This window comes from Hemisphaericaspora subhashii, assembly GCF_019202705.1.
Source record: "Hemisphaericaspora subhashii strain CBS 10753 chromosome Unknown scaffold81, whole genome shotgun sequence".
Lineage (NCBI taxonomy): Eukaryota > Fungi > Ascomycota > Pichiomycetes > Serinales > Debaryomycetaceae > Hemisphaericaspora > Hemisphaericaspora subhashii.
In genome coordinates this window covers 2,169-16,088 of record NW_026057217.1, presented here as the reverse complement: position 1 = coordinate 16,088, position 13,920 = coordinate 2,169, and the positions used below count along the sequence as shown (strand labels likewise).

The window sequence follows — 13,920 nt, the reverse complement described above, 5'->3', positions numbered from 1 at the left end:
ACAGTTCCATTTTGGTCAAATAAGGGAATCCTTTTTTCAGTACAATGTAGTTTGTATGACATGACATTACACTATTCTGACAAGTAACCGATTGGTCGAATTCTATTGGGAATATGTGTCGATGAAATCTAAATTTTATGAGATCGACATAGCTGTGAGCGCGTTTGCTTATATTACACGTCACTTCTGTCTGCTGGATGTGGTAATGCGTTGTTGACGTTGGATCCAACTGGCAACTTAGCAATTGTGATTGGTTGTCACACAATGAGTTGATATGAAGCGTATATCAAAGCGAATCGAATGAATGTTAGGACTCAGATGGGATTAACTGTAAGCATGATTCTTGCCATGAAGTATACATGTTCACCACTAGCTCATTGAGAAGTAGAGGCAATCTCTATACATAAACACTGCTTGTACATCCCTAAGTATGAACTATCAGTAAAGAGGTATACCGCATGGAATTTCAATCATGCATACAATTCCTATGTTATCTACACTTATTATCCACTTCCTGTTAAATAATTCTTACAAAATAATGTACTGTTGGGATGTGTTCCTCAAATTTGTAATTAGCTAAAACAAAGTGAGTATCTACATTGCCATCAATTAGCATCTTTATGTCTTTCTATTAAATGTTTACTTACGCTTATCCATCATTCGTCGTACTCCTGTCATCATGTTCATTAAATTTGGGGAACAATTCTTGATGATAGAGGATTGGATGATTGGTGGATTGGATGCGTCGACGAAAACAATGTGGAGTAGGAAAATTTCCAAACGAATTTTTATTTTCGGCTTAATTTTTTTTCTAACCGAATCATAAATCTGTTTGTTATATTTGTAGCAATATGGATAGAACTTAGATCAATATGAATAATAATGATAAAGGTCAAACTCCTTTCTATCAACAATCCAATGAGTCAAGTTCTTCTCGATTAAATATTTCCAGAGTTGGGTTTAATAATTTACGTAAATGGAGTAGTTCTTCTTCAACTTCAAGTTCAATTATAAGTAATTCAACATCGACAATCAAATCATCAAATCCATTGACTAAATTATTCACCAGGACAAACAAATCTCAAACAAGTTTATCAGTACCTCAACAAGCTCATACTGTACTATCCCGAAAAGATGCCGCTACTGCTGCCGCTGCCGCTGCAATTGCTAGTGGTGGTGCTACTTCTACAAGCATCAGTGATTTGGATAGTATCCTGTTTTATGAACATGGAGATAGTTTACTGACAATATTTACTCAAGATTCTAAAGCAAGTAATGCTTCAACAAGCACAAGAAGTAAGAAATTTAGGCTACCTAGACCAAAATTAAGATTTAGCAAAAGTGGAACTGGAAGTAGTAAACCTGATTTAACAATCCAAACTAAAAAGATTGTAAGTACTGGACCTATCATTCTGGAGAATCAAGCAAGTACCAATAGGAAGAATTCACTTTCATCTCCAGTAACGGCTTTTCATAGTATATTTCATAGATCAAGTACTGATACTTCATTAGGTAAGACTCTAGAAGAATCACCATCAACACTAGTACCTCCACAATCGACAACCCTGACAAAAAGCACCGCCAGAACAGCATTATGTCTATCCTCAAACAATTCAAATTCATATATAACCAATGTTGAATTCGCTTCTGTATATAAATTCACCGATCCAAATTACCAATTAGATGAATCAGCTACAAGTGTGACTGCCAGTGGTGGAGGAAATATGGACCATGCAAGTTCTTCCTTAGCTGAAATACATCGAAAATTACTGATACCCACTGATCTGTTTATACAAACCCGTCTACAACGATATCACACCCATAGTGGTCATTCTGATGATAATACAATTGAAAATTTCCGACAACAGAATTCCCAATTTTATAATCAATTATTAACATTATTACGTCCATTATTTACTCCAAGCATGAATAAAAAGCATAAACTACATCCGTTCCTTGGTCACTCACTTGAAGATATTGGAGATTTCATACGATTGAATTTTTTCAACAAACAAGATCTCCCACTTATCGGCGGCGGCAGCTCAATTTCCGGCACCAATACCATCAATTCCACCATTTCCGGCACTACTCCAAACCCACTCAAATCCAGGAATAAACCAATCCCAGCAAGTGCATCATCAAGCACGACTTCATTCTCAGACGACGAATTCACCTATTTCAAAGCCCGCGAAATCTCCCAAGATCTCTTGATGTTTTTCCTTAAATGCATGAATATTTTCAAAATGGACTATTTTAAAACCTTTGAGGATTCCTATAGTAATTGTTCGGAATTGATACGACCTTGGATGGTGGCTTCGAAATGTTGGGTGTATTTTAATGAAAAAATCCGGTTTTATATCTTGATCGTCTTTCATCGATTCCAGACTAGCTTTAACGAATTATCAGCCGCGACAACAATTACATCTTCATCAATCAATATATCAGCAGGGGGAAATGATAATAGTATTCCCTCCATTGACGTTGAGAGTATTTTATTATTTGCATTTCGCGAAACGATAATCATTCCAATACTAGTCGATCGGACAGAACGACAAGACGAGGTTGATGTTCTGGATGAGAAAATGTTACTTCAGGAGAATTTCGAGTCTTTGAATTTGTTATTGGATTGTTTGGGTGCATTGCTGACTCCAGCGGTATTGGATGCTGCTGGGGGTGGAAGTGGTGGCGGTGGGACTGCTGAAAGAGGTGAGCCACTGCTTAGATCTGATGTGGTTATTTCTACATTAGCATGGTTGTCTAATATATTTTAACTTACCTACTTACAAAAACAATCGTATATAATTATGCAATAAAACAAACTAATAACTGCTTTATTTAAAAAAGATAACTACAAAAAAACATCATATAAAAAATAAGGAAATAAACATCCTTACGACTCATCTTCACTATCAGCATCATCTCTATATCCATGCTTTCTAATCTCTCCCAATCTCTTCCTGGCAGCATTCAATTTATTCTCCAACTTCAAAATCTCAACTTGTTGCTCCATTTCCAACGTCTTACCTTCGTATGGCGTCAACTTACTCAAATCAATACCTTCTTCCCCACCAGCACCAGACTCCTTATTCAATAATTCCTGAACCTTATTAACTAACGCCTTACATGCCCTAGTCACTCCACCACTTGCACTTTCCAAATTATCTTGTGCCTTAGAGACATAATTAGCCTTCACTCTCGACGCAGCCACTAATTGGGCCGTGCTGGCCGCCACCTCATTCGAGGCCACAATCAACTGTTCATGTGAATTCGAACCCTTCAATACCCCATCCGCAGTCTGGATGATGATATTAGTAGCACCAGCCACAGCTTTCGAAGCACTAATTAAACCCTCGGTCCATCTATTGTTCTTTTTGTAGAATTCGGTTGGGGTTTGATCGACACCCTTGTTACGACTCACAATTTCATGTTGAGATTCAACACTGGCGGCAATTAATTTCACCACGGAATCAATAATCAATTTGGCCGCTGAAAGTAACATTTCATGGATTTCTAAATTGGCCCCAGTGGAAATATTTGGATTTGCTAATAAATTATCCAAGAATTTTTGTGCTTGTTGGACAGTGGCGGCAGTTTGATCCATTTCATGATTGACCATATCTTCTACATTTCCGCTGAATTTGATATTGGAGGTAGGACGTAATGTTTCGGTGAATTGGGATAATTGTTGTAATGCTTGTTGAACGTCTGTCATTCCATCCAAGACTTTTCCAATCTTGTCTTCAATATCTTCGAGGGAATCTAATTGGTCGGATTTGATGCCGGTGAAGAATTCAACAGTGACGTCTAAGACGACGGATACGTGGTTTAATAATGTTTCTTCTTGATCTCCTGGAATACTATTAACGAGCCCCTTGGAATTCAACATCAAATCATTCATTGAGGTGGTTAATGAAGAACTGGTTAAGATGATATCGGAATAATTTGAATCATTATCGATATTCTTTCCCTCAGCGATATAATTATTAAAAATAGTGGCGAAATCAATAGTGGAATCAGTTGAAAGTTCGACAATCGATAATAAATATTCTGGAGTAGAATTCATATTCCCAGCTTGCATTGGAGATTGCAATTCATGTTTTGTATCCAAAATTCTTTTGATACTATTATCCAAAAATACATCAATCAAATTCTTGAATCTATTCATATTCATAAGAATAATATGATCAATTTGTGCATTCACAATATCATCTTGATCAGATTGAGATCTGGCCAAAGTTGCCAATGCATGGTTTAATTCCTCATTCGCAACTTCTAATTCAATATCTTTCTCCTTAATAAGTTCTTGTAAATGAGACACATCTCCAATCGTAGCCAATTTCATTTCACGATCCGCTAATTGTTTCTTCAAATCAGCTAATTCTTGTTCATGTTTCCCCATGATTGAAGAAATGTTCAAATTTTGTAATTTTCCAACCTCTTTAGAATTTAAATCCAATTCCCGGATTTCTGCTTGTAATTTCTCAATTTCTTGATCTTTACCAGCTTTCATTCTATCAAGATCTAATCTTGCTCGATCTCTTTCTCTAATCAAATCGGCCAATTCAACATTCTTGGCCTTGAGTTCTTTTTCGAATTTTTCTTTCTTCATAATTGATTCTTGGGCACTATTGATTTTTTGTTGGATTTTTTTGAATTTAGCTAAAAGATTTAAATGTTCTTGACGTAATTGAGAATATAATTTGGCTAAGGATTCATATTTCTTAGTCCAATTATTGATTTGATCTTCCAAGTTTTTGATTTGCTCATCCTTGGAAGCAATTTGTTGAGTGGCAGTATTATTAAATGCCATCATATCATTCTCTAAGGTCTTAACTCTTGAATCATATTGTTGTAACAATTGTTGATCATTATCATATTGGTTCTTAAACATTAATAAATCATGTTCTAATTCCGAAACTCGACTTTGTTGTTGCTGAGTTTGTTGCATTTGTAAAGCTTGTTGTTCTTCCAAAAATCTTCTCTCTTGATCACGTTGTTGTTGTTCAAAAAGTAATTGTTGTTCTTGTTGTTGTTGGAGTTGTTGCTGACGTTGTAATTCATATTGTTGTTGAATTCTAGCTTGTTCTTGTTGTTGTTGATACAAATAATTAGTTTGTTGATCAGTTATTGGTGGAGGATTTGGAGGAGTTTCTAAATTGGTATTTGAAGAAGTTGGTTGAGATTGAACTTGACTACTTGCAACTGATTGGGGTCTTGAAATGGGGACACCATCATCACTAATTTGCAAATTAGGGGCACTATTTGGTAATCTTGGTACGGTAATTAAACTAGTTAAGAATTTAATAGCATGACAATCAGTATAAAAATCTCTAAGCATAAAGTGCTGAGATTCAAACCTTTCAGTTAAACCAGTTAAAGCATCATCAGCGCCTAATTGTTGATACATTGCTCTAAGCATTGATGTACAAAATTTATAAATTCCATAAGATTCCAGAATCAATGGAACTAAAGCACTCACTTTACATAAATTATTATGAGTTTGATTAATTGTAGCAAATAATAATTTTTGTAAATGATTAATCAGATCTTGTAAATCCATTAATTGTAAAATAGCTTCATAACCTTCATTGGGATCATTAACAGCTCGAAGAGAAATATATTCTTCATATTCAAACATTCCATTAAACCCAGGATTATTACGATGAAAATCCAATTTCTGTAACAAATATTGATCATATTGATTAATCAATCTACCATAAGCAGTACCATGAGTTGGGAACACCGTTGCCAAAGAATTAATGAAATCACGATTTCTGAAACCATCTTTTAAAGTATTTGGATGACCTTCTTGTAATACTTTATGAATCATAATCAATGCTTTAAACAATTGAATCTCATTGCTTTGTAATGGTTGGATCTTAACTGCATTCCAAAATGCTCTTGAATTCTTATGATCCCAAGTATAAACGATACAAGCTCTAACATGTTTTCTTTTGGGTGGCACTTCATCAATGTTACAAGCCTTCTTAACACTTGTTTGTAAATCAACTTCGGCACGACTCATTGTTGTTGGGTTGTCTCTCCTTTATCAATTGATTGTGATTTGGTTTGATTGCGTAAGTTGAAGTAAATTGCCGAGAGGGACGGGGAGGAGGCAGTGGTGGTAAAAAAATGAGATTTTGAAAAATCGTCCAAATTGAGCCGAACAAACCTTTGGAAGTCACATATCACGTGATATCAGTCGCGTCAGTACGTTGCTATCTTATTAAACATTTACCCATTTATATCTATTATCAAATTAATTAATTGAACTAAATGTTTTCTTAAAAAAGACTATCTAAAAAATGTTATACAAATTGGTTTTCAAATATACATAATTATACTCTTCTTCACCTAGTAGAAATACCTTTTACTTCTTACTCTTCTTAATCAAGAGTAAGTAAGTAAGAGTAAGTAAAGTAAATAAGCCCGGGGCTTATGGGATGGTATGGCAGGTGGTAGATTAAACAGCAGTTCTTCTATATCTTGTCTTTCCCAAATCAAATGGTAAGTATTTATATTTAATCATATGTTGAATTTGTTTTCTCATAGTTAAAGTAAACAAAATAATAAAATACATTAAAAGTATTGGCCAAAATACTGGAATATCGGTGATTTCAAATATTGATAATACCAACCCTAAAAAGGTAGCTCTTGTAGCATTATACCAAAACTTAAACTCAGGCAATCTTCTAATAAAAGGTCTAAACTCATCCCCATCCTTTCCAGAACCCCCCTCACCTTCATCATCTTGTATTCCTTCTTCAATTGATTCATTTTTCATTTCCTGTTCTAATGAAGGATCAAATTTTGGTGTCAAGAATGCTAAGAATAAATTTAATAGATATATGCCCAAAGCGTAACAGATTATATACCATCCTTGTCCAATGAAGATTCTAATTAAAAATACACATAATAATACACCAAATCCAATCCATCTTTCAATTGTATGTGGGACTATACGATCAATATATTCTTGATATGTAACACATACTTTACTATATGTTTCATATACTGGATTATTCTTTGGGATCTCAAATGGTAATTCAATGGCCATTCTGACTATCTCTCTTGATATTATATACTTTGGTTATAACCCAGTCCTTAAGATATAAATCAAAAGGTGTAAATTTTATTTCTGTTTAATTTTTCAACGCCGTTTTTTTTTGTTTCGTTGTTTTTTCTTTCTTTCTTATGTACGTGTTTTATTTTTTGTTATAGGCTCAACGCAGGGCAGGGCAGGACTTCACCAAAGGATGAGAAGTTCCTGAAGTTTCTATTAGAGAGCAAGGTATTATTAACTAATGGGAGTATTATTTATTTATTTACAGTATGTATTTCATTATATACAAAAGTATTTCTAAGCAGACACAGCTACTTTAGGTCTTGCAATAGTCTTAAAGGATCTAGTTTCTTCATTAAATATAGTTTGTACTACATGTCCCTTTGGTGGGTTTTGAGTATCAAATTCTTCAACAACAGATCCAGGAACAGTCAATGGTAACACTACTGGTAAGTATTCTTCTCTGAGTTGTTCTTGTTCAGTTAAAGAGAAAATACCAGGAGTAACAATTAATTCTTCAACTTCTTGTCTATATTTATCAGTCAAAGTCTTTTCAGTCAAATAAGAATCTAATTGTTGCTTAACTTCTTTCCTCTTGGTTTCTAATTCTTCTGATGATAATTGTTTGATAATTTGTTCATTGTTCATATTGACTGTAATAACTTCATCAATTTTTTGAGCAAATTCACTATAGATTTTCTTACCAGTATTAACTTCTTCCTTGGTGAATTCTCCCCTTCTTAAAGCCAATCTTAATTCATAAATAAAATTAAGGGTAACTTGTTCTCTTGCTTCACTCATACTTTGGCCAGTTTTCCTAAGTTGAACAATATCAAATACTCTATTAGCCGCATTTTCAACTTCTTGTTCAGTCAACCCCAATCCAGTAAATTCTTCACTTATACTCTTCTTATACTCTTCCAATCTCTTATTCTTATACGCTTCAAACTCTTCCGCTTGTCTTTTCAATTCCGGTTGGGCCAAAAATTCCTTTCTACTCATACTAGCCTCTTCTTTCATCTTCTCCCCCTCATCCATCAACTCCACATATCCAAATCTCCTCAACCTTGGCGCAAAATGCTCCTTTGGCAACATATAATCCTTCTTCAAAGCAACACCAACATATTTTCTCAATGGATGGAAAGGATCATAATAAAATCGGACATATCCCGGCTCTAAGGCAAATATTGTATGATCATGTCCAAGTCCAGTATTATCCCCAGGGTGGAGTTTGGTCCCTCTTTGTCTCATGATAATGGTACCTTGTTCGACGAATTGCCCGTCACCGACTTTTGGACCCAATCTCTTCCCCGGGGAGTTCTTGTTGTTGGTTCTTGAACCGGCGGCTCTTTTCTTTTTGGTACGAATTTGGGAAAAATTGAATAAGGTGGATTGTTTGGGGAAAGTGAGACCCACAGTGGTGGTGGTAGGTAATGACCTACTTATTAATCCCCTTGATAATAGCATTGCTTAGGGTTTGGTTGGTTAGCTTTGGAGATTGGGTAGGATATCGATGGATTGAGATTTTTGAAAAATTTAGAGAGAAATAAAATTTTCTTTGACAAATAGAAAAATCAGAGAACCAGTATGAGATTTATTATGACCTTAGTGTAATTATCATCACTAACATACTCATTAAGTATACACTGTAATAGGCTATCTAACTATTCTACTGTATTTCTACTCCTTTATTTCTAAATCCCTATAGAATGATGATGTATACGCCTATTAAAGAGGAACAAGGTATTGTTGTTGTTTAATAATTTGCAATTCTATCTTCAAATCACCAATAGTATTCTTCCATTCTCCATATCTAGTAGTCTCATACCATAATTCACTACATTCACTTCTCTTTCTATCCAAAACAACGTCTAAACATTTCATCACCAATTCCAAAACTTCCAACCCCATTGATTGATGATATTTTCTTTCCCAAATTGTTTGATTTCGCCGTATGAATTTCAAGATTGCCAATTTTTCATTGTTACGAATATCAGGATGAAGATGGATCCAATCTTGGGTATGTAGGGAGATGATCAAAATACTGATAATCATTGTATCCGAACAAGAATGGACTTCGAGATAAGGTTTGGTAAGGTTTTCGGATAGGATGGTTATAATGTGGCCAATTTCATCTTTGGTGGGTTGATAGGTGGTTAGATTGGTTAAACAGAGGTTGGCTTCGTCGTTGTCGAAATATCCAGTACCCCAAGCAGGCATTGTGAATTTGTTTGTAATATACTGTAGAGAAGAAGAATAAGAACTTACGCAGATCAACAAGTGCGTTGCGCTTACAAGAATGGATCTCATTTATTTATAATTCATTCTTTTGATCTCACAATAGAATATTCCTTGCCATGTCAGTTCATGCAGAATATAAAAAAGTCATACATTAAAATCTTATGAAAAGAAAATATACAATACATGATGATGTAGAAGTGGCACGATTCAATACCGTTATATACATACTTTAGATAAAGTTTTCCGGATCAGATCATGAATACTAATTTCAATATTTTAAATCTCGTCATATAAAAATACCCACCTCTCGCTGCTTCTTTATGTAATATGACACCTTCCCTGGTCAGATATACCTTCAAATAATGTGACTACCAAAGAACATTCTCAATCATCTTTCTTCAGCATTGCGCCTCCTAAGTATTTCTTTTTTCATCTATATTTTTCCAACTCTTGCTTCAAATCCACAATCGTCTTCTTCCATTCCTCAAACAATTCCTCCAGTGATTCTTTCCAAAGCTCACTACTCTCACTCTTCTTCTCATTCAAAACCACATCCAAGCAATCACATGCCATCTCCACCATCCCTCTCCCGTCCCCTTCAATCTTCATATCATTCCATTCATCCCTCCATTCCGACTCACGATCCACGACAAACAGCAAGATCTCCTTCTTATACATCTCCCGAATCCCCTCATTGTCAATTATCCACTCTTTCGAATTGAAGGCGATAAGTATGATAGCTATGATGATTATTGTCCCACTTTCATCGATTTCTAAATATGTTGACTTGAATGAATCTTGAAGAATTGGTGGAATTGCGAGATTAAAAGGTTGTGAGGATTTTAGGATATAAGGGAGGGCGTCGAGAGTGGCGTCGTTTTCGAAATATCCGGTTCCCCAGGCTCCCATTATTATTGTTGTTTGTTGGTTATGTAGTTGGGTGTGTGTAGGAGGATTTAATATAGAAAAAGGTTTTGTTTAAATTTCAACGGTCCTCCCTCGGAATGATTGGAGGATTTTCTGGGGGGCCCTTTGTAAGTGGAAGCATTTGATTTTTTTGTGTTGTTAGAGGCTTTGAGCTGATTCGGCTAAACTAATAAAAAAAATATTTTGCAACCTTAATTCCAACCAAAAATATCATCATTTTATGACTTTTCTAGAAATACGAATAATAGTATTTAATTAAGAGATTCTTCTAATAATCTCATTATATATCTGAGAAACAGGAGATTAATCTTAAATAGAAGTTTTTTGATTTTTGACATATGAAAGATTCTTTTGCTACAGGAATTTTACTAAAAAAAATATGAAATACGAATATTAATTCTAGAAAATTTTGTATGAAAACTAGATAGACTCTTGTGATATTTGTGGATTCGTAAATAGGATAAACAAATATCCACATTTTCTAAATAATGCAAATCTTTATAATATAAGAATTGAAAACCTGGAGAGAGGAGATAAGAAAATAGTGATATTGTGATATCCTTGTTAAGTTTAGCTGTTAGGTGCCATTACTGCTCAATCTTGCTGACATCCACTGCGGTTATTAAACTTCAGTTCTCTTGGGACTCCATCTATATTGAGAAGAAACTCGTTATATATGTGAATAGAAGGAGTTCATTAACAGTCTCTACATGGTTATTTATTCCCATTCCAATCCAGATATAGACTATTTGTTAACAAACTTTGTTGAGAGAGTTAAAACAAGGAGATGGTAATAGGGTACAACGACCAGAATTGGATTGAGGTCCAGTTGTAAGTATGGAAAAATTATCTCGAGATTGTAAATTAAATAAAAGAGATGATAACTCTTGGGAGTTCACATGAAGCCTTTAAAAGAAAGTGATTAATATTGCTGATTTTATTGTACTGAAATTGTAAGTTTATTCTTTTAGTTGGAACATTTCTATCTACAAATGAAACGACCCTCATTTTCCCGTCAACGAATATCACGTATTTCCAATTTCCTTCAATTTAACAATCAATTCATGAATGGCTCCCTTCCATTCATCAAACTTTTCAGTCTCTTCCCAAAGGGCAGCATTCTCAGATATCTCGGGATTCATCGCCATTGCTAAACACCGAATGGCAATTTCTTGAATCGATAACCCGGTAATATATCTCTTATTCTTATACAATTTTTTCCCATTCTCGTTCGCTGATGTTTGTTCACATGTTCCATAATCAAATTCTTATTGGATGTAGATTTGTTTGTGATGTTTATCCAATCTTGAGAATCTAATAAGATGATTAGAATTGAAAGGACGACGTAGTCATCTGCATATGTGTCAACTTCTGGTCTTTGGATCCCAGTTTGTAATTCCTCAAATAAGATACTTAACAGATTGGGATGTTTAATGTAGTAGTCTAATGTTTCATGTGCATAATCACTATCAAAGTATCCTGTACCCTATCCTCCCATTTTCTTTGGTGAAGAGGTACAATTAAGTTGTCAATTGACAAAAAGGATATTTTCCATTTTAGAGACAAGTCCCCATTCAAAGTTACATAAGAAACCTTTCTATAACTGACTTATAATGTCTATTAATAAAATCTATAAAAATAATATACAGACAATCTTACGCCAAGAATTTCTTAACGATTTCAACAGCCAATAAATAATCTTCTTCTTCAGTTAATCCACTAATAGTCAAAGCACCAATAACAGCATCATGAGCATTAACTCTAATCGGAATACTACCACCATGAACCGAGAATTCTTTAGGAGAAACAAAGAAAAAACTTTCCAAAGTTTCCCCCCTAAGTCTTAAATCTTGTCCCATAAAGAAACTTGATTTTCCAAATCTGAAAACTGACTTAACTTTTCTTTGAACCCAATTATCATTATCAACAGAAGTACCTGGGAGAGTTGCAGTACGGAATAAGCAATGACCAGTACTTAAGGTGATATCAATTACAACTGCTCTGTGAGGGAATTTTTCTAGGGCATATTCACGAGCGAAAGATCCTAATTTCCAAGCAATTTCTGGACTGAATTCGGTGAATGTGGTACCTTTTTCTAATTCAACGAGTTGATCTAAGGTATAGTTGAAAATTTCGTGAGTCATAATTTATGAATAATATGCTAGTTAAGTTTCCTTATCTTGAGAAGAAAAAGTGGGATAGAGAAATATATCCCCATCCTTTTAATCCGGTGACTTGGAAAGTTTCAACAACAACAATCTGTCAAAAAAGTGGGAGATCTATTTTTCCGAAGTTTCCCAATTTGGTTTTTCCGTTACTACTGGATCAAAACAAGACGTGTGAAAACCAAAGGGTGGAGAATCAATTCGCAAAATTTTCAGTACTGTTTTCATTCATCGAATTTTGAAATAAAATGAAACTTCTTTTCTTTTAGAATCTTTTGAATACAAGGTACAGCATGTTCTATATACAAAGTATCCAAAGAGAGGGAAAAGCGTCATAGATTTATTTAAGACTAACTACCAAACCTATAAATATTCCACATTAAACGTGCAATGGATAAAAACTACTATTGTGCACGAAGTTTTAACAAAAAGTCTATCTTTACTATTCATTAATGAAAAATATTCCTCAAAAGAATTCGATGAAATCAAACAAAAGATTTGAACAAGAAAGCCATGGAAATCCATATGAGATCAGTCGAATGGATAATGCAACACTAGTGACAAAAACTGTTTGTATTTTTAGGGTTAGCCCCCGAGAACGTCAGATGATTTAATTAATTTCTTATGTCATACGGATCTATAATCTTTTAGTCAATCATAAGGGTACATTATACCAAGATGCAATGTAAGTATTGGCTCAAATACTATAGATCCTTATGACTTAGAAAATTAATTATAAATCAGGTGACGTACTCGAACCCTAAGCAGACGACAGAAACAAAATACCTTGTTCAATCAAATATCTGATGTTCAAATCAATTCTAAAAAAATGAATTGTGAATAATGAGATCCGGATTGGTTGCGGAATGTTAGGAGTCCAAGCAAGTGGAAGAAATTTCCTTTGAGATATTTGTAATGGACTAAATGGAGGAAGATGCAACCATTAAAATTATAATTACTGTAATCATGAACCATACCGGGTAAATACGACAAGAAATTACAAGGGGAACTTTCAATGGTCTCTGGAATCAAATAGAACAAGCAATATTATAGGGAAATTGGTTAAATGGGCTCTTTATGGAAGACCTCTATATCTAGATTGTCACTCTTGCTACCCATTCGACCTTCCATTTTTTCCAATTTCGACTACTTAAATTTTTGTTTATTATTCCACCAATTTTAATCATAGGACCTATCTAATTACATGAACACGTCGCCACATTCATTAGCTACATTCCAATACTGGTTGAACTGTTGAAAGCAAACCACTGGGGCCGTAAAGAGTAAAAAGCTTATACGCAGGATTGGAAATTTTTGACCGGTGAGTTTGAATTTTGTAAGAGGCAAAAGTTGTTACAATTGACTCTCAGCATTGAAAAGCAGCTCAACATGTTAAATTGCCAAAAAGGATAACTGAGTCTTGGTAGACCCCTCTTTTTGCAAAATGAAAGTCATGTTACATGGTATGATGGTTGTCAGCCACCTTGAACCTATGACACTTCCTTAACCCCCCAGCCAATTCAA

General features: G+C 34.5%; 7 protein-coding genes across 7 annotated transcripts; 1 reads left to right on the top strand and 6 right to left on the bottom strand. All coding sequences in view use genetic code 12, as the record gives it.

The window, feature by feature from the left end:
• Positions 1-872: 872 nt before the first annotated feature.
• J8A68_001431 (uncharacterized protein) lies at positions 873-2,771 on the top strand (the record flags this gene model as incomplete). Its single annotated transcript, XM_049405084.1, has 1 exon — positions 873-2,771. The coding sequence occupies one exon, from the start codon at positions 873-875 to the stop codon at positions 2,769-2,771; it is 1,899 nt and encodes a 632-aa protein (XP_049265256.1).
• Positions 2,772-2,890: 119 nt separating this feature from the next.
• SLA2 (Sla2p) lies at positions 2,891-6,025 on the bottom strand (the record flags this gene model as incomplete). The annotated part of the gene is made up of 1 exon (XM_049405083.1): positions 2,891-6,025. One exon carries the CDS (start codon positions 6,023-6,025, stop codon positions 2,891-2,893), a length of 3,135 nt encoding a protein of 1,044 aa, XP_049265255.1.
• Positions 6,026-6,463: 438 nt separating this feature from the next.
• Positions 6,464-7,057, bottom strand: J8A68_001429 (protein retreival receptor; the record flags this gene model as incomplete). The annotated part of the gene is made up of 1 exon (XM_049405082.1): positions 6,464-7,057. One exon carries the CDS (start codon positions 7,055-7,057, stop codon positions 6,464-6,466), a length of 594 nt encoding a protein of 197 aa, XP_049265254.1.
• Positions 7,058-7,360: 303 nt separating this feature from the next.
• Positions 7,361-8,530, bottom strand: MRP7 (mitochondrial 54S ribosomal protein bL27m; the record flags this gene model as incomplete). Its single annotated transcript, XM_049405081.1, has 1 exon — positions 7,361-8,530. The coding sequence occupies one exon, from the start codon at positions 8,528-8,530 to the stop codon at positions 7,361-7,363; it is 1,170 nt and encodes a 389-aa protein (XP_049265253.1).
• A 261-nt stretch (positions 8,531-8,791) lies between these two features.
• J8A68_001427 (DUF4259 domain-containing protein) lies at positions 8,792-9,283 on the bottom strand (the record flags this gene model as incomplete). The annotated part of the gene is made up of 1 exon (XM_049405080.1): positions 8,792-9,283. One exon carries the CDS (start codon positions 9,281-9,283, stop codon positions 8,792-8,794), a length of 492 nt encoding a protein of 163 aa, XP_049265252.1.
• A 450-nt stretch (positions 9,284-9,733) lies between these two features.
• On the bottom strand, positions 9,734-10,213 carry J8A68_001426 (uncharacterized protein; the record flags this gene model as incomplete). Its single annotated transcript, XM_049405078.1, has 1 exon — positions 9,734-10,213. The coding sequence occupies one exon, from the start codon at positions 10,211-10,213 to the stop codon at positions 9,734-9,736; it is 480 nt and encodes a 159-aa protein (XP_049265251.1).
• Positions 10,214-11,381: 1,168 nt separating this feature from the next.
• J8A68_001425 (uncharacterized protein) lies at positions 11,382-12,375 on the bottom strand (the record flags this gene model as incomplete). Its single annotated transcript, XM_049405077.1, has 2 exons — positions 11,382-11,697; positions 11,891-12,375. The coding sequence occupies 2 exons, from the start codon at positions 12,373-12,375 to the stop codon at positions 11,382-11,384; spliced, it is 801 nt and encodes a 266-aa protein (XP_049265250.1).
• Positions 12,376-13,920: the final 1,545 nt, after the last annotated feature.